This window comes from Nerophis ophidion, linkage group LG05 (assembly GCF_033978795.1).
Source record: "Nerophis ophidion isolate RoL-2023_Sa linkage group LG05, RoL_Noph_v1.0, whole genome shotgun sequence".
Lineage (NCBI taxonomy): Eukaryota > Metazoa > Chordata > Actinopteri > Syngnathiformes > Syngnathidae > Nerophis > Nerophis ophidion.
In genome coordinates this window covers 69462430-69483698 of record NC_084615.1, presented here as the reverse complement: position 1 = coordinate 69483698, position 21269 = coordinate 69462430, and the positions used below count along the sequence as shown (strand labels likewise).

At 39.6% G+C, this 21269-nt stretch overlaps 1 protein-coding gene across 3 annotated transcripts in view; it reads right to left on the bottom strand.

Annotated features, from left to right (window-relative positions):
* faf2 (Fas associated factor family member 2) overlaps window positions 1-19753 on the bottom strand; it is a 36442-nt gene extending 16689 nt beyond the window's left edge. For 2 of the 3 annotated variants that reach the window (XM_061901908.1, XM_061901909.1), the window contains exons 1-10: window positions 19601-19753; window positions 12412-12480; window positions 10485-10619; window positions 10261-10337; window positions 10054-10192; window positions 6112-6197; window positions 5879-5970; window positions 2982-3159; window positions 1182-1353; window positions 969-1112 (exon numbers count right to left, since the gene is read on the bottom strand). In XM_061901908.1, the coding sequence (XP_061757892.1) occupies window positions 969-1112; window positions 1182-1353; window positions 2982-3159; window positions 5879-5970; window positions 6112-6197; window positions 10054-10192; window positions 10261-10337; window positions 10485-10619; window positions 12412-12480; window positions 19601-19663 (1155 nt within the window). In that variant the 5' untranslated portion in view covers window positions 19664-19753. The remainder of the gene's footprint in view (window positions 1-968; window positions 1113-1181; window positions 1354-2981; window positions 3160-5878; window positions 5971-6111; window positions 6198-10053; window positions 10193-10260; window positions 10338-10484; window positions 10620-12411; window positions 12481-19600) is intronic. The other variant, XM_061901907.1, reaches the window with a different exon arrangement.
* Window positions 19754-21269: the final 1516 nt, after the last annotated feature.

Below are 21269 nucleotides of genomic sequence, written 5' to 3'. Positions count from 1 at the left end.
TTGGTTTCACCCTTAAAATCGTTTTTAAATCATATTTATTTTATATTGGTTTTATATGTATTTATTTTGTTTTTTGTTTTTATTCAGTCATTGGTGGAGCTCAGGATAGTATTTGAATGTTGTTTTTAATATTGTTGTGCAGCACTTTGGAAACATTTTGTTGTTTAAATGTGCTATATAAATAAAGTGGATTGGTTTGGATTGGATTGGATGAAGATGTCCTGACTTGTGACTGGATGAAGGCAGTGGTGTGTTCAGTGAGAGAGGCATCTATCTGCACACAAGAGACAGTGTGCAACCCCTGCACTAAGATAACCTTGAATACATCCACAAAAAAAGAATAACAGTTTAATTCTGCATAGACAGATTGCTTTGCCTGTTAAAAAATTTGAAAAAAAATATTTAAAAGTTTATAAGATGCGTTGTGTTTTGAGGGTCCAGACCTTTTCTTTATTTACTAAGAGGACAGACAGACAGGTTTGTTTTCTACGAATCCATCTAAGACCTATAGGTCCTGTCATACTTCCATACAGCACTTCGGCTGTACTGTAGCTTACAATGCACACTTTTGTGCTATTCTTAAAAGACCAAACTGGATTCAGGACTATTCAATTGAGCCAATTCAGCTTCCTTACTGTTCCATTCACATATTTTCACTCGGACATGCGCTTTGCTACTCAGTGGCCTAGTTGTTAGAGTGTCCACCCTGAGATCGGTAGGTTAGGAGTTCATACCAAAGACTATAAAAAAAAAATGGGACCCATTGCCTCCCTGCTTGGCACTCAGCATCAAGGGTTGGAATTGGGGGTTAAATCACCATAAATGATCAAGGGGATGGGTCCAATGCAGAGGAAAATTTTCACCACACCTAGTGTGTGTGTGACAATCATTGGTACTTTAACTTTATGGCAAAAAAACAACCCACTGTGATGATATCAATATCCAAGGAAAATAAGTGTGATTCTCACCGTAAGAGATTGGCCAAAGAGGAATCGTCTTTCTACTCGTGTGTCATTGGGCAGCTTGAAGACTATTTTGACGCTCTCAGGGTCATCAGCAAGCGGCTCGGGTGGGAGACATTCTGACTTCCTCTCCTTCTCCTCTTCAAGAGTCTCAAGTCGCAAAAGAAACGAGTGTCAATACATGACTGACTCCTTAAGTTAAGAGGAGTAGGGACTCACTCGTCGCCGCCTCTCCTCAGCAAGGACACTCTGTAGGACCTTCTCCTCTTCTTGCCTCCTTTGCTCCTCCTCTTCCCTTTTCTTTCGGTCCTTCTCCTGGTCGGCACGCAGGGAGGCCAAGTACGCCTCGTCCTGCTGCTGTCGTAGCACTTGTGTCTGACTCCTCTCCTCCCTGAAACAAAAGCAGTATTCTCACCTTCATCATCACTTTGTAAGTTTTCTTCACCCCAATTGTCCTGCTTTGCATCATGAGAGTTCAGCTCAAGTTGCTCATTGGTAGAATAGTAAATTAATATCACTTAATGATTTCAACCTTTGACCAAAGATGCATTAGTCATGGGTCCTTGTTTTGATCACTTTGAACAGACAGTTATGCGGAAAAACCAACATTTTCACAAATGTACTGTATATAGATTGTAGATAAGATAGATAGATAGATAGATAGATAGATAGAACTTTATTCATATGCTGCTGATTTTGATATCAATCATTTATGAATTAAATCAGCAGATTAAACATTTCTTGGAGCCAGTTGTTCAAGGGTTGTAATCTGATCGGATTGGATCAAATCTTGAAATTGTTTCAAAAGAGAAAACAAGGATTCCGAAATTGGATAGGATAACAGAATCCTATCCTAGTTTTAATCTGGATTAAACTTTGTTTGTGTTGTCCAAAAGACAGGATTACCCTGATCCCAACATGGGGTGGGATTTCAGGGAGAAAATGTAGTAAAAATTTGTCAAATACACTTGTATCATTTAATGTATATATTTTTAAATGTATATTTTGCACTAGAGCTGTATAACCGTTAAAAAAAGTAATTAAGTAAATAAAGCATACATAGGCTACCAAATAAGCTTTTTAGTATAGTAAAGTCAAACTTAACAATCACAATTAAACGATAAAAACCACGAAACAATCCCCCTGAATGGATTTCAATAACAAACCAAAGTATAATAAATGTTTCTGTCATCACTGAATTATTTCCAAAGAAACAATAATTAGAAACTCTTAAAATATCTACAGTGTATTTGCTAATGTATATATTTTTAGCATTTGTTGTGCTTCATAAGCATGGTCATAAATCAAAATAAGATAGGAAGTGGAATTTTATTTGTCACAAAATAAAAAAACACTTTGTGACCCCATGTTGGCTCGTCTGTTGTTCTTTATTTAGCTGTAGCCTACATTGTTATATGTCATCCATTTACCACACTGGTAATCCGAATTTGGTCATCTTAAAAACTGTGTATTTGGACCAGGTTGATTCAATCCTTTGTTGCTTTGAAAAACCATCATAAAAGTAAGACGGATTACCTAATTTGGGTAGCAAAAAAATGTGATTCACAAATCTGGATCATTTTGATCCAGATTAAATGTTTTGAACAATTGGCCCTTGGTGTTTAAAGCTAGCTAAGTAGCTATCTTAGCATGTCTGCTCCTAGCTTGTGCTCAGTGTGTAAGGTGTATAACCTCATCTTCCAGTAATAAATGTACTTGATAAAGATACTTAAGAAACTAAAAAATGAAGTTTTGTTGGCCATAATAGAGGGGATTATTGTTATTAGTTTATGGGAGCAGCTTCCCACTGTGTGTGGAGCCAGCCGGGTACTGAAATAAATACAGTGTCAGACAGAGGAAATCTGCATTGTGTGTGATTGACATTAAGAGGAATTAATTACTTTTTGACAAAAAAACAGTGGCTGATCAATCAGCACATGCTTATTTATACAGTTATATGTTAAGATCATTATTCTATCTATTTCCAATCTAATGTTATGTTAGAAGAGTTTCCAATACCGTTCCATTCTTTCAGACATCAGATATGTTTGGTTGGCTTCCATGATAAAGTTGAGCTGATTGATGAAGTCCTCGGGCTGAATGAGACCCTCAAGCCTACCCACCACTGTCATCTTGCGGTCCTTCAACATGATCATGGCCAGGAATGGGTAAGTGTTCTCCCGCAGAGCTTGGGACACTAAATGTGAAAGAAAAAAATCCTCTTTATCAATCAACACTGCTTCTACAGTCAAACTAGGGTTGGGCGATATGGCCTTTTATTAATACCTCGATATTTTTAAGCCATGTCACGATACATGATATACATCTCGATATTTTGCCTTAGCCTTGAATTAACACCTGATGCATATAATCACAGCAGTATGATGATTATATGTGCCTACATTAAAACATTCTTGTTTGTACTGCATTAATATATGCTAATTTTAAACTTTTATGCAGAGAGGGAAACCGCAATTAAGTCAATTTACCAATACTGTATTTATTAAACAGTTATTAAGCAGTGGTGTTTAGGGCACGTCCAACCGGTAGGAGGCCACGGGGAAGACCCAGGACACGTTGGGAAGACTATGTCTCCCGGCTGGCCTGGGAACGCCTCGGGATCCCCCGGGAAGAGCTAGACGAAGTGGCTGGGGAGAGGGAAGTCTGGGTTTCCCTGCTTAGGCTGTTGCCCCCGCGACCCGACCTCGGATAAGCGGAAGATGATGGATGGATGGATGGATAAGCAGTGGCACAAACATTCATGTGTTTTCAATACAGAAAGTGCAAGATTGTCAGACATTTTAAAACAAGCTATGAGTGCACTTTTGTGGATGATGTCATTAAGATGACAAAACACAAAATTAAAGAGCACTTTTTGTACAGAACACAACTACAATAGCTTAAAACAAATAAAGTGCACTTTTGTGCATGATGTCACACAAGATATTTCAATAACTGTCAAATAAAAGTGAAAATCAAATGGTTTATGTCCATTGCTATGTAGTAGGTTCCTGCGGACGTTAGAACTAATTTTTTCATACAGTGTTGATCTGGAAATGGTTGCTTCAGCATTTCGTGGGTGTGACACAGAACGGAGATGTTAACATGAACATTTTTAAGCACTCTTCATTCTCTAGCGGATGACTTTTCAAATGATACTACAAATTAGCAGTAGGTGTTACTTTTTGTACCAACGCTTTTGCCGCATACTTGGTCGACATCTTCCCGCTTGAAGCCAAACCACCGCCAGACGATGGACCCTGTGCTGTTTTTCTTAGGAATTAATTATTTCTTCATTTGTTACCAGATTCGCACACTCTCGTATTACCACTTGCACTACTCCGCTAGCATCGCAGCTAATGTTGCCCATACTGCTACCTCTCTGCTCCGCGAGGGCGTATGATGCGACAGTATGTGACGTATGTAAGAAGGTGCGCTTGTTTTAAGTCTCTGTGAGAAAGAGACAAGAAAGAATGAAAAAAGTCTGAAGTGTAATACCCGCAGCTAAAATCAGTTGCCTGAGAACGTATACTCGAATATCACGATATAGTCATTTTCTATATTTCGCACAGAGACAAACCCGCGATATATCGAGTATATCGTTCAGCCCTAGGTCAAATCTATTCATGTATTATTTTATGGTACTGTGAGTCACACAATTTAAATTAGTACTGGAGTTAAGTGACAGAAATGTAGGAAATTGTATTTATTTTTACATCTGACAAAAAGCCTTTATGTGCACAAAGTATTGTGTATAACAACCTTTGCTTTTTAGGCACTATTGTAGACTGCAGTTTTCACACCAACTGTTTGACTATAAGTTTTTGCATTGGACTGAAAATAACTGTTGTGGGTTTTCCTTAGATTGCCAAGATACATGTGGCGGTGTGAGTGTGGCTGGTTGCGCGGTCAGTAGGACGACATATTTGCTATGATGCAAATATTTTTTTTAAAAAGGCCAAAAAACGTCTACATACATTTGAAACAACAGTTGTTGTTTTTTTTTAAAAGGCCAAACAATGTCTACATAAATTTGAAACTAATCTGTTATAAATTATAGTATTAAAATATATTTTTTGTTACAACGATTATGCACAAAAGGCACACATACTACAAGAAACACAGTATATACAGGACATCCATTATTCCACCCATTTTCAGCTGTTCGTGTCGTTGCTAAATAAAACGGTATTACATCCGTTTTTTATGCATGTCTTTGAAAGGTGGAAGGATATGGGGTCCCTCAATGCACAGTTGATGTTACGGTAGTTTGTACATCGGGGCTTTGCGCCAGTGAGCCAGTTGCACTGTGAGCAACCATAACTCTGTTTGGATTATTAGTTTCTCGTCACGGGCAAATGATGGCGGTTGAAAAAAGAAGGGAAGTGTTTTTAATGCTTAATCTATCATCGCCAATCAATAATTTCTTTAAATGTGCACACCAGCGCAGCTTTGTCAGGAAAGGTTTGTTTGGTATACTTTGAAATAATTTTTTTAAATGTTGATTTTTTTTAACAAGGCACTTACTGTAACAAATCTATATCTGCGGCCTAAAAAAAAAGTATACTTTTAAATTATCATTATTGTGAGTTCATGTAAATTAGGTAGTAAAACTAAAAAGATTGTTTACTTGCCATTTAAGGGTGCTGAGCACATCAAGTGACGTTTGTTTTGTTTTGTATGTAATCTTTTATATAACTCTGTTATTCAAATAAAGATGTCAAAAAATGAAAATCGTTGTAAATGTGACCGCGGACACGATCATAACTGCCCTAAAACATCCTGACGGAAGGGAAATAGTCTTCGTGCAATCGTGGGGCCGATCGTGTCTTCCTGAATGATCGTGTAGTTACATATATTACAACGACAGACGTCTGTTTCTGAATGTGGCGTCAAAGAGGACGCAATCTGCTTACCTCTGTAGCCCTCAGGTTTGTTCGTTGAGCATGCCCAGAACAGCATTCGGGCGTTGAGGAAGGTTATCACTTCTTCTGTACATAGTGTGGAGCTACAGAGATATGTACAGCACAAAGGGAAGAAAATCACATTAAAAATGGTTCATAAAAGAAAACAGAAGGTTCACAAGCACATGGATTTATCACACAATTGTCAACATTACAAAAAATGTAATATTTAAAAAAACACCAACCGGCAAAACTCATCAGTGTCTTGATGATCGTCTCCATGAAGATACACTAAAAGGTAACGGAGCTCCCCTTTGGCATCGTTTAGTGCCTGCAAACATTTCAAATATAGTGTGACATTTCAGATATGTTTTTTTTCTGGTTAGAAAAATAAGTATCAATATGCTTATTTCTGAATGTTTATCAATGTATAGATTTTAGTTCTTGTAGCTTTAAATATGTTGCTATCCAATTTTGGCGAGTTATTCACATTAATGTTCGGCTTGGTTTTTACACAGGGTGCCCTTCCTGACACAACCCTGGCCGGGAAGCGATCCCATGACCTCTGCACTGAAAGTCAGAAGTGTGTATGTGCCATTACACCACTAGGGGATCCTGTAGCTTTGAATATATATATATATATATATATATATATATATATATATATATATATATATATATACAGTATATATATATATTTTAATATAGGAAAGTAGAGGCATACAGTGATAAAACCTGTAAGCCGCCATCCTTCCGACTGGGTGACTCACATCGACATAAGCGGTTGTCAAAATAACCGAAAATAGCTATTGTTAATTATTTGTATGTTATATAAATGATTGATATTGGCATAGAAATAAGATATGGGATAATATATTTTTTCTGTCTGAGGTAGTGCTTGGATGTCGGCGCATTAGTGATGACCTGCTAACTTAGTATGTATGTGCTGTAGAATGATTAACAAGTTTCACCTTTGGGTTGTATATATGGAGTTTGAAATGAAAAAATCACTCAGAGTAGGGTTGGGCAATTATATGATCGTGAGCATAAAACAATCCATCTTTATTGACCGTGACCATGTGTGTGTCTGTGAATGTGTGTGTTTGTGTACGTTCAATCAGCGCTGTGCCTCTTACCCTTACACAGCTGGAAGTGCAGCCCAGAAGAACAAAATAAAGCAATATGACTAACAATAGCATAGAAATTGAAACAACTTTTAAAAAGGAGCAGCGCCTTTAGTGACAGTCTTTACTTTCACTTTTGTATTCTGCTGCAGCTAACCAGTAATCCTGCTCTGAATGCAGACTCGCGGGCACTCAGACCGTCTATGTGACTGTATTGGTCTTGACTGGGAGAATCAACACACCCACTAATTTAATCAGAAAAGGCATTTTGATATGTAAATATTTTTAATCAGATGTTTTGCTTGTATTTTCATAAACAATGTTTTCATTATATGCATTCTCTAGCATCGCAGTAAAAGAAGAATAATGTATTCATTCATGACACCACATGTGACCTGAGAGAAGAGCTGCTCATGTGTGGGAAATGAAGTGCTGGAATTCTAGCATATCAGGTATTAGTCAGCCAATATCAGCATTGAATCCTTCTTAGGGGGTATTGCACTTTTTGTTTTTAAGTTTGCCTATCATTCACAATTTTTTTGCATGACAAGAACACATATGTTTTTCTTTTTTTTTTACGCATTTTTAATAATAAATAAATGTGATGGAAACTCTGCTTACAATGGAGCCTAAGGGAGTTGCTCTATTCTGCCTATAAAAGGCCTTAAAAAACATCCAAACACTTTATTAACGTTTTATATACATGCTGTAAGTATATATGTAATGTAGTAACAGGCACAGTAATAATAACATTTGATATTTACGTATTTTGATCATTTTAAGCATACTCTGCACATTAATTTAAAAACGCATTACGTTTGCTTCCCCCCATACATCACTGATTATTACTGACTGCATACTCAATGAGCCAACAACCATAATAAAAAGATCACTTACTGTGAAATGTCTGCAGTCATTAAGATGCTGACTGATAGAATATTGTTATATTTCCGTTTAAATTAAATATGACTCCTAATCCTTAAGAAAAGGGGGTTGGAACCAAGCGTCTTTTCGTGTCGTTCTCAACATTTATGGGTCTAAAATGGCTGTCAAAGTGTACCAAAATGTCGTATTACATCTCTTTCTGCTATCCAGGTGAGAAAAGGTTTAAATGAATCTGTTAAATTATTGCGCTGCCGTATGCTTAAAAGGATCAAAATTCGCAAATAACACGTTTTTTTGAATGTGTCTGGTACAACATTACATATATACCTACAGCATACACAGTTATGTTCATAATAATAGCAGTGTGTTTAAAAAGGTGAGTAAACCTCAAAATTCTTCAGATAAATTGTATTTTAATGAACCCAAATGCATTGGGTACACTGCACATTCTATTTCAAAGCCATACAATTAGAAAAAAGTAAATGAATGATAATATTTTACAGAAAGTCAATAAATATAAAACAAAAAAATAGCAGTAATGACATATTTCTTTGCAAAACTCAAAATCACTGTATAAACTAAGAAATGCTTGCATATTCAACTTTCTTGAGAATCATTAACTAATATTTAGTTGCATAACCACAGTTTCTGCTTCACATCTGTGGCACATGGAGTCCACCAACTTCTGATACCGTTCAACAGGTATTGTAGCCCAGGAAAATTGTAGTACGTTCCCCAATTCCTCTGCATTTCTTGGCTTTGCCTCATGAACAATATCTTTTATGTCAGCCAACAAGTTTTCAATGAGATTAAAGTCCGGGGATTGTGCTGGCCACTCCATTACTTGAATTCTGCTTGTCTGAAACCATGATTTTGCTCGCTTGCTGGTGTGTTTGGGGTCATTGTCTTGTTGAAACACCCATTTCAAGGGCATTTCTTCTTCAGCATACAGCAGCATGACTTCTTCCAGTATTCTGATGTACTCAAACTGATCCATGATCCCTGGTATGCGATAAATAGGACCAACACCGTAGTACGAGAAACATCCCCATATCATGATGCCTGCACCACCATGCTTCACCATCTTCACTGTGTATTGGGGCTTGAATTCAGACCCAAAAAGAACAATGTTACTCTCATCAGTCCACAAAATATAACGCCATTTCTTTTTAGCCCAGTCAATGTGTTCTTTGGCAAATTGTAACCGCTTCAGCACATGTCTTTTTTTTAACAATGGGACTTTGCGGGGGCTTCTTGCTGGTAGCTTGGCTTCAAATAGACGTGGTCTGATTGCTACAGTACTCACAGGCCATCTTAGATATTCTTTGATCCTCCTGGAGCTGATCATTGGCTGAGCCTTTGCCATTTTGGTTATTTTCCAATCCATTCGAATAGTCTTTTTTTTTTTCCTTCCTCGCCTTTCTGGTTTTGGCTGCCATTTTAAAGCGTTTGATATCATTTTTAGCTGAACAGCCTATCATTTTCTGCACTTCTTTATAGGTTTCCCCCTCTTTTATTAATTTCTTAATCAAAGAACGCTCTTCATCTGAACAGTGTCTGGAACGACCCATTTTACTCTGTTTTGTAAGGACAAATGCACAGCCAGCATATGCAGCGTCAGTTGCCTTGATCCTTAAATAAGGGCCACCTATTTAACACCTTTTTTTTTCACATAATCAATGACCTAACTAATTGAACTCAGTAAGCACTGCTATTTTTTTAACACGCCCCTTTCAGTAAATGATTCAGTTTCACAGAATCAGCAGCATGTATGCATGCCATGCCTGTTGGGTCTGTTGGTTTTCTATACCTTTACTAAACCTTCTAGAAATGTACTTGCAGTGTAGAAGTTGAAATTCTAACAAAAACACTGATTTATCTTGCTAATGTGGTGGGACTGCTATTATTTTGAACACAACTGTATATAAAACGATGGAGGTTATTGGATGTTTTTAGAGCGCTTTGACGGCAGAATAAAGGGAATCCTTTTAGCTTCATTGTTAATTGACTTTTGCTATTGTTTATTCACAAGTTACAATGCATTTTAAAGAAAAAAAATTCTTGTCGTCTTACATAAGAAATTTCTTTAAAAAAGTGCAGTTCCCCTTTAAGATGTTAGTGACAATTCTGCAAAATCTCACTTACGGGAATTGTCCTAATGATGATCTCTGAACTCACCTGGCTGTACGTTCCCTGGTAAAAAACAGGATGTGAGCGGCCATACTTCTCCTCAAAACTATGAATGAAGGACACAACATCTCCAACAGGGTCTGTAACACGACCGCGAGGGTCTGGTCTGACGAACCGCAGGGCAAACCTGGAAGAAAACAATATTGACGATTTTTGTTGTACATCAATATCTGCATCTTATATTCTTCCTCTTACCTGAATATGTCCAGGAGTGTGTAATATGTAAATCTGAAAGGTAACATTATCAAGTAATAACTCCATCCCAGCAAGCCCTGAAATACACAACCAATCAAATCAATTACCTAAATACAAACTATATACTAAAAATTCCTTTAAAAGTACAATGCATTTATTATATCCAAACTACAAATCTTGATAGAACATTAGTACATGTTGCTTATTCTCTATAGCAGACCTACCCTGGGTTGCGGCCTGGAGACAATATAACTATATACTCTGTGGTCTGCTGTATTGACCTGTAAAGGTCTGGATGGTGGAGGGTTGAACACACTGGGTACTCCTTCCTGCTCATTAAGTCTGTCTTGTACTGCAGCCTGAAAGCAATACAATGAAAAGCAGTGTTTTCCATACAATTGCCACAAATAAACGTGGAGCTATCTGTTCACCCCCACTCATGAACACTTTATTATGACCCTGGTCTGCCAGACCAAGCAAGAGAAATCAATGTTGTCAAAATAGCAACTTTGTCGCTATTTTCAGCGAGTAATATGACCCCTCAAGATAGTGTCTTTTGAAAAAGCGATTAGCAGCAAATCTAATGGAAACTTTTGGAGAAATGAAAACATGTCTCACTCGTCTGAACGAGGACTGGGTGCCGCTGGGGGCCCCTACCCATCTAAAAGCACTCACAGGCAGCATGGTCTTAAGACAATTGTAATGGTGCGTTCCATTTACCTCGGAAGTTGAAAGTCGGAGCTGGAATGACATCACAGCCTAATTGTGAGCGTTCCGGTCACAAAATCGGAACTCAAGATGGCCACATCCACAAAAGCTACTTTTGAATACAAACAACTTATGGGAAAATAAGCACTTTCTGCAACCTTCAAACACAGTGGATGAAGAGGAAACACATACGCAATGTAGAACGCATAAAACATATGAAATACATTTAGTTTACACAACATGAACGTTACCATATATAAGTGTTGAACAATACATCATATATGCCTAATTGAGTGTGACAAATACCAATCAGAAGTGGTAATAATGGAAATTTTAGAAGCGTATATCATTGCTTACATCTAGAGCAGGCATCTTAAAAAACAACTCAGGGCTGGTGAGAACGCTGCGACTTTCTGAGTGGGAGTCTGACCTCGAGGGACGTTTCCGTTGGAATTCCAACTACGATCTCGAAAATTCTGACTTCCCAATACAAATTAAACGCACCATTAAGTGACAAAATGAAGAGACATGTTACAAAAACAGAAACGAGCAGCATACATTCAGACTAAGTTAACACCATAATAATACACATACTACTATTAATAAGCACCCTTCCAATAGTTCTAACACATGACTTGTATAAAAATGATGTTATGATGCTAAAATGATGCTATAAAGCTGTGATTCTCAAACTGTGGTACGTGTACCACTAGTGGTACGCAGACTCTATCCAGTGGTATGCAAAACAAAAAAACAATTAAATAATGTAATTTAATGGGGACGGGGTGGCGGAGTTGGGAGAGTGGCCATGCCAGCAATCTGAGGGTTCCTGGTTCGATCCCCAGTTACTACCAGCCTAGTCACGTCCGTTGTGTCCTTGAGCAAGACACTTCACCCTCGCTCCTGATGGGTCGGGCTTAGTGCCTTGCATGGCAGCTCCCGCCATCAGAATGTGTGTGTGAATGGGTTAATGTGGAAATAGTGTCAAAGCGCTTTGAGTACCTTGAAGGTAGAAAAGCGCTACACAAGAATAACCCATTTACCATAATTTAATTTCCCGTATTAAAACAAAATATCTGCCTGGTTTTTAATGAACACTTAGACCTACTACGATACTGCATTTTAATGTTGGTCATTATGGTGGTAGCCAAGTGTTTTCTGAGGTGGTACTTGATGAAAAAAGTTTTGCGAACCACTGCTATTAAGCATACTTATGGATATTTTTCAATGGAGTATTCCAATGATTGCAGTTCTTAGTGGTGTAGCACCCTGCTGCATCATTCGTACCACAAAAACAACACGATGCAGTGGATTTCCACACCACTGGAAATAAAAATCACAATGACCAACACAACTGAACAAGAATCACTTTCTAAGGGCAGAACGGTTTACATGGCTTTACTGTGGGATCAAGTAGGACAATGTGGTGTTTTGAAAAATTACCTCAATGTTCCAGTTATGTTGTTCTAATGTGCGACGACATTGGTCCATAGATTCCAAACCAGTGAGGTCCTGTCAAGACACATAAAAGGAAAATATTTGATTAGTTTAAGCTAGTTTTTTTGATTGATTGAAACTTTTATTAGTAGATTGCAAAGAACAGTATATATTCTGTACAATAGACTACTAAATGGTAACACCCGAATAAGTTTTTCAACTTGTTTAAGTTGGGGTCCACGTAAATCAATTCATGGTACAAATATATACTATCAGCATAATACAGTCATCACACAAGTTAATCATCCCACGTAAATCAATTCATTTACAAATATATACTATCAGCATAATACAGTCATCACAAGTTAATCATCAGAGTATATACATTGAAATATTTACAATCCGGGGGGTGGGGTGTGAAGGGGTTTGGCGCAGGGAGGTTAGGTTTGGTTGATATCAGCACTTCAGTCATCAACAATTGCATCATCTGAGAAATGCACATTGAAACAGTGTAGGTCTGACTTCGTAGGATATGTACAGCTAGCAGTGAACATAGTTAGTTCAGAAAGCATAGGAACAAGTATATACATTTGATTATTGACATTTGATTATGTACAATCCGGGGAGGTGGGATGTGGTGGGAGGAGGGTGTTAGACTAGTGTTGTAGTTGCCTGGAGGTGTTCTTTTAGCGTGGTTTGAAGGATGCTAGAGATGCACTTTCTTTTACACCTATTGGGAGCGCATTCCATATTGATGTGGCATAGAAGGAGAATGAGTTAAGACCTTTGTTGGATTGGAATCTGGGTTTAACGTGGTTTGCGGAGCTCCTCCTGGTGTCGTGATTATGGCGGTCATTTACGGTATGGAAGTAGTTTGACATGTACTTCGGTATCAGGGAGGTGTAGCGAATTTTATAGACTAGGCTCATTGCAAGTTGTTTTACTCTGTCCTCCACCGTAGCCAGCCCACTTTGGAGAAGTGTGTAGGAGAGAGGTGTGATCTGGGGTGGAGGTTAAAGTTAGAGTACCAATGATTTTCACTCACACACTAGGTGTCGTGAAGTGTGTCCTCTGCATTATACCCATCCCCTTTTTCACCCCCTGGGAAGTGAGGGGACTAGAAGTAACCGGACTAGCTTGTTCTGGGATTTTTGGAGTCTAAATGTGAGCGTTTTGGATACCAGGAGGTACATGCGTAATCGAAAAAAGGGTTTAATGAGAGTTCCCGCTAGAATCTTCATGGTGCTATAGTTGACCAGTGAGGAAATTCTGAAGAGAAATCTCTTTCTTTGGTTGACGTTTTTGATTACCTTTGTTGCCATTTTATCACAGGAAAGATTAGCCTCTAGAGTGGAACCTAGATAGGAGACCTCATCTTTCCTGGTATAATAATAGTGAAGTCACTGACTTTAAGGTTGATTTGGGACCCAAATAGGATGGATTTCCTTTTACCTAAGTGCATGGAAGCTTATTGTCAGCGAGACAGGTGCAAATTCTACAGAGTTGAGCACTGACTGCTGGACTGCTGTATGGAATTATTCCTACTAAGGTCATCATCATCATCATCATCAGCCGTTGTCAGTCCACTGCTGGACGAAAGCCTCAGCATGTTTCTGCCATTTGGTGTACTTTTCATGCTGGTCCTACTAAGGTAGAAGGAATCAAAAACAAGCTGTAGGATGAACATGTATCTTCCAACAAACTCCACAGTTATAATTAGCATTGACACAACATGCATCTGCCTCACTATATGAAGGTCCTGAGTAGTCCTGTAGTTCAGGATCTTTCTATGTGGAGTTTGCATGTCCTCCCCGTGACTGCATGGGTTCCCTCCGGGTACTCCGGCTTCCTCCCACTTCAAAAGACATGCACCTGGGGATAGGTTGATTGGCAACACTAAATTGGCCCTAGTGTGTGAATGTGAGTGTGAATGTTGTCTGTCTATCTGTGTTGGCCCTGCGTTGAGGTGGCGACTTGTCCAGGGTGTACACCGCTTTCCGCCTGATTGTAGCTGAGATAGGCACCAGCGCCCCCCGTGACCCCGAAGGGAATAAGCGGTAGGAAATGGATGGATGGACAACAAACCTCCATCTAGCAGGATCACATAGGTTAGCCGCTTAGCTCTCCAATGAACAGCTACTAGCATCGAACTGTCCATCAAGGAAACTGCAGTATGGTATATTTAAGACCGTGGAATAATGCAGGGCGCTACAATATATTGTATTATTATCATACAACTTAGCCAACAATGACTTCCAATGCATTTGTCAAAACTTTAGTGACAGCTCGGTCGTTGTGCTAAGCTTGAAAGGAGTCACTGGGAGTCTGTAATGATAGTGACAGCTATATTCATCATTTGGCAAATGGAACCCTTAAAGCAGGGGTAGGGAACCTATGCTCCAGAGCCAGATGTGGCTCTTTTGACGACTGCATCTGACTCTCAGATAAATTTTAGCTGACATAGCTTATATCCAGGCTCGGGATCTTTCTGTGTGGAGTTTGCATGTTCTCCCCGTGAATGCGTGGGTTCCCTCCGGGTACTCCGGCTTACTCCCACCTCCAAAGACATGCACCTGGGGATAGGTTGATTGGCAACACTAAATTGGCCCTAGTGTGTGAATGTGAGTGTGAATGTTGTCTGTCTATCTGTGTTGGCCCTGCGATGAGGTGGCGACTTGTCCGGGGTGTACCCCGCCTTCCGCCCGATTGTAGATGAGATAGGCGCCAGCACCCCCCGCGACCCCGAAAGGGAATAAGCGGTAGAAATGGATGGATGGATAGCTTAACACGATAAGTACCGTATTTTCTGCACTATAAGGCGCACCTAAAAACCTCAAATTTTCTCAAAAGCTGACAGTGCGCCTTATAATCTGGGGCGCCTTATATATGAACCAATATTGAGCCACAATAAGCGGTAGAAATGGATGGATGGAGGTCTCGCAACTACGGTAAGCAGCCGCCAACTTCATTTTCCCCCGTAGAAGAAGAAGTGTGCTTCTTCTTCTACGCTTCTTCTTCTACAGCCGCCGACCTTATTTTCCCCCGTAGCAGAAGAAGCGCGCGGTGCATGCTGGAATTATTGACTGCGGGAGGCGTGCCGTCCTACTAAGAGACACGCTTACGACGCAGAATTTAAACTCAAGGCAATCAATCACGCAGTAGAACAAGGGAATAGAGCAGCAGAGAATTAAACATCAACGGTGCGGAAGTGGAAAAAGCAACAAGGGAGGATTGACAAAAGAACTCCGGCCGCTAGATATTGGTGTCAACAGGGGATTCAAAGCTAGACTGCGAACTGCGTGGGAACAGTGGATGACAGAAGGCGAACACACGTTCACCAAGACAGGGAGACAGCGCCGGACAGCATACACCACTATCTGCCAGTAGATCGTAAATGCCTGGGCTGATATATCAGTCTCAACTGTGGTCCGAGCTTTCAGGAAGGCAGGAATTGTCACTGAACTGCTAGACAACAGCAGCGACACCGACTCCATTAATGATGACTTCGAAGAGACAGATGTTGGATGCCGTATTAGCCCAACTCTTTTATTCGGACACTGAAGAAGAATTTGAGGGATTCGTGGATGAGGAATGACTTAAAGTGAGCTTGACATGATTATTTTGTGTGCTGTGTTGTGTGACATTAACGTTTGAGCAACGTTGACTTATTGATATATTGTTATGTATGGTTAATGGCTATGAGTTGGGTTTTTTTTGTTTGTTTTTTTTTTCCCTTGGCCTCAGTCTGCACCCCCACTACAGGGCCCAGGCTAAGACCGATTTTTTTTATTTTATTTTAATCTTCTATTCTTTTCTCCCTCGCCCCCCCCCCCCCCCCCCATGTTAACCTGTATGTCATCTTTTTTGTAAGGGGCGCTGGAAGCCGGCAGACCCGTCAGCGATCCTGTTCTGTCTCCCTGTAATGTTTGTCTGATCTTGAATGGATTGTGCTGAAAATTGTAATTTTCCTGAAGGAACTCTCCTGACGGAATAAATAAAGTACTATCTAATCTAATCTAATGTTGCACTCACGTTTGATTGACCGTAACAGTATATTATACATGCTATACCTTGCTGTTAAAAGATTAAACAAAATACCACGTCACAGACTTTACCTCGGGGAATATAATAAAACAGCTGTTTATTCATTTTGGGAGTGAACAGAGTTGTCAGAACGCTAGGTTTTAATCTATTAATAAAGTTTGACTGACCTGACTGTTTTGTTGACATTCCCTTTAGCGCAGCTCCATCTAATGGATGCATAATGTAACCCCAGCCTCTACTGTAGCATCTATTCTATGCGCCTTATAGTGCGGTGTGCCTTATATGTGAACAAAGTTTTTAAATAGGCCATTCATTGAAGGTGCGCCTTATAATCTTATAGGGACGCCTTATAGGGACGTCACGCGTACACGTCAGCATTCCGCAACGTTTTCAACAGGACACGTCGCGGGAAATTTAAAATTGCAATTTAGTCAACTAAAAAGGCCGTATTGGCATGTGTTGCAACGTTAATATTTCATCATTGATATATAAACTATCAGACTGCGTGGTGAGTAGTAGTGGGTTTCAGTAGGCCTTTAAACCCTACTGAATAGCTCTTAAAGGCCTACTGAAACCCACTACTACCGACCACGCAGTCTGATAGTTTATATATCAATGATGAAATATTAACATTGCAACACATGCCAATACGGCCTTTTTAGTTTACTAAATTGCAATTTTAAATTTCCCGGGAGTTTCTTCTTGAAAACGTCATGTGACGTCAAGGGCTGTTAGAAAATATGAGCGCTGCGCACACACACAGCTAAAAGTCGTTTGCTTTAACGGCATAATTACACAGTATTTTGGAGATCTGTGTTGCTGAATCCTTTGCAATTTGTTCAATTAATATTGGAAAAGTCAAAGTAGAAAGATGGAGTTGGGAAGCTTTAGCCACACAAACACACAGTGATTCCTTGTTTAAAATTGACAGAGGTGAAACTTTACTATGGGTCAGAGCGGTCAAGCAAACGTGGTTCCCGACCGAATGTCAACCAGCAGGTTTCGGTGAGAAATTGTGGTAAAAAGTCGCTTCTTACAGGAAATCAGCTGAGCTTGTGCCGCCCATACAGCTGCCATCGACTTTTCTAGGACACTGCGAGTCAACACACCCGTGGACACACACCTCCGACTATCAGGTACTGTCAAACTCACTAAAACACTAGCAACACAATAGAAAGATAAGGGATTTCCCAGAATTATCCTAGTAAATGTGTCTAAAAACATCTGAATCCGTCCCAATGCAATCCCGTTTTTTTTTTTCTAGTCCGTCGCTATCAATATCCTCAAACACGAATCTTTCATCCTCGCTCAAATTAATGGGGAAATTGTCGTTTTCTCGGTCCAAATAGCTGTTTTTGTTGGAGGCTCCCATTAAAAACAATGTGTTACAATGAAGATGTGAGGAGCTGTCACGCCAAATTTCTTCCCCCCTACAAAAACCTCCCCCCCCATTTACTTCCGGGGTCATGATTAATACAGACGTTTTGTTAAAGCTATATTATAAAAATATAACGCTATATTATAAAAATACAGACATTTTGTTAATGCTATATTATAAAAAAATAAAAATAAAAAAACAAAACAATTTTCAAACACAAGCTATGGGCTTGACGTATTTACTTCCGGGGTCACGTTTCTTCACGTTCCTCTGATGTCATCCCATAGCTTCCATCCATCCATCCATCCATCCATCCATCCATTTTCTACCGCTTATTCCCTTTTGGGGTCGCGGGGGGCGCTGGCGCCTATTTCAGCTACAATCGGGTGGAAGGCGGGGTACACCCTGGACAAGTCGCCACCTTATCGCAGGGCCAACACAGATAGACAGACAACATTCACACTCACATTCAAGCACTAGGGCAAGATTTGTGTTGCCAATCAACCTATCCTCAGGTGCATGTCTTTGGAGGTGGGAGGAAGCCGGAGTACCCGGAGGGAACCCACGCATTCACGGGAGAACATGCAAACTCCACACAGAAAGATCCCAAGCCTGGATTTGAACCCAGGACTGCAGGAACTTCGTATTGTGAGGCAGACGCACTAACCCCTCTGCCACCGTGAAGCCCATCCCATAGCTTGTGTTTGTAAATGTATCTATTTATCTATTTTTAATTTTTTATAATATAGCATTAACAAAACGTCTGTATTTTCATAATAAAGCGTTATGTTTTTATAATATAGCGTTAACAAAACATCTGTATTAATCATGACCCTGGAAGTAAATGGGGGGGGGTGTCTGTAGGGGGGAAGAAATTTGGCTACAGAGCCATCAACATGTGACGTCATCGTCTGCGACTTCCGGTAGAGGCAGGGCTTTTCTGTTAGCAAGCAAAAGTTGCGAACTTTATCGGTGATGTTCTCTACTAAATCCTTTCAGGAAAAATATGGCAATATTGCGAAATGATCAAGTATGACACAGAATGGACCTGCTATCCCCGTTTGAATAAGACAATCTCATTTCAGTAGGCCTTTAAGGTTCAAGCTTACATCACACTCACATTTTTACTGCACACCTTTGGTAAGTGCCGGAGTGAGAAGAGGTTTTAAAATAATTAGCGCATGCTTACTTTTACCGCATGGCTTTGGTAAGCGCAGGAGTGAGAAGAGGTTTTAAATGAATTAGCGCCTGGGCGGCAATTCAAGGAAATACCGTATATGCTTTAGAATAACAATGTTATTAAAAAAAACAAGAGACTTATTTTACTATAAAACTGTTGGTCGTATTATAGATCCACGCATTTAGTTGCATTCAGTGTTAAAGAAAATAGGATTTGGCTCTCACAGAAATACATTTTGAAATATTTGGCTTTCATGGCTCTCTCAGCCAAAAAGGTTCCCGACCCCTGCCTTAAAGCGTACATGTGATGTTTTAGTAACCGCGACGTGACTATGCATGCGATTCCGAATAACAATAAAAAGGGACCGTGTGCTATTTTGAAGGATTTAATGGATCTAACTTGTTAGATCTCCAGGCTAATGCTAGCTGACGTTAGCTCTGAAGTTGAAGCTGCCAGGATGCAAGTTGACTGTGCAGAAAGCCTCACAACACGGGCAGTCTGGCCGAACGATGCCGGTTTGCGAACAAACGATGACACGCCATCGTGTGTTACATGAAACCAACTCGCGTCGGTCGTGTGTGTAACCGTTTTACCTGAAATTGGAGGAGTTTTTCCGTCTGCGCCTGAGATAATTCGGGCTCCTCTGGCGCCGCCATCTTAGCTCGCCAATCACCCAGCAAGGCGCAGCAACGTCAAAACGTGTGTTGGCGACACTGGAGGGGGAAACACAGGCTTTGCACACTGCTGCCCCCTAGCGTCTTGGAGGTGCCCCTCAATTGATTGAAACTTTTGTTAGTAGTGTTCTGCCCTCACTATATGTCAGTGGTTCTAGAATGAGGTTACGCGTACCCCTGTGGGTACTTGAATGTATGCCAAGGGGATATGTGAGATTTTTTTTAAATATTCTAAAAATAGCAACAATTCAACATCCATCCATCCATCCATCCATTTTCTACCGCTTATTCCCTTTCGGGGTCGCGGGGGCGCTGGCGCCTATCTCAGCTACAATTGGGCGGAAGGCAGGGTACACCCTGGACAAGTCGCCACCTCATCGCAGAGCCAACACAGATAGACAGACAACATTCACACTCACATTCACACACTAGGGCCAATTTAGTGTTGCCAATCAACCTATCCCCAGGTGCATGTCTTTGGAAGTGGGAGGAAGCCGGAGTACCCGGAGGAACCCACGCATTCACGGGGAGAACATGCAAACTCCACACAGAAAGATCCCGAGCCAATCCTTTATAAATATATTTATTGGAAAATACTTCAAGAAAATATGAATGCCATAAACAGCTATGTTGTGAGATTCTTTAACAGGACAATACTGCCATCTACTGTACATGCATATGGTTAGAAAAACAAGGATGGACAATTCAACCCTTAACTCAACAATGAGTAGATGAGTGTTATGTTGTGCAAATGTGTAAATAAATGAACACTAAAATTCAAGTATTTATTTTATTTATATACATACATACATATATATATATATACATATATATATATGTATATATATATCTATATATATATATATACATATATGTATGTATATATATACAGCTAAAATTCACTGAAAGTCAAGTATTTCTTATATATATATATATATATATATATATATATATATATATATATATATATATATATACATATATATATATATATACATATATATATATATATATAGATATATACACATATATATATATATATATATATATATATATATATATATATATATATATATATATATATATATATATGTTCTGTCTCCCTGTAATGTTTGTCTGATCTTGAATGGAATTGTGCTGAACATTTTAATTTTCCTGAAGGAACTCTTTTGAAGGAATAAATAAAGTACTATCTAATCTAATCTAATCTAATATATATATATATGAAATACTTGACTTGGTGAATCTAGCGGTAAATAAATGGGCTGTACTTGTATAGCGCTTTTCTACCTTCAAGGTACTCAAAGCGCTTTCACACTACTTCCACATTTACACACACATTCACACACTGATGGAGGGAGCTGCCATGCAAGGCGCCAACCAGCACCCATCAGGTGCAAGGGTGAAGTGTCTTGCTCAGGACACAACGGACGTGGCGAGGTTGGTACTAGGTGGGAATTGAACCAGGGACGCTCGGGTTGCGCACGGCCACTCTACCGCTGCGCCACGCCGTCCCAAATAGAATAGAATGTACTATATTGATCCCTGGGGGAAATTCAGCATCACAGTTCGCTCACAATAAACAATG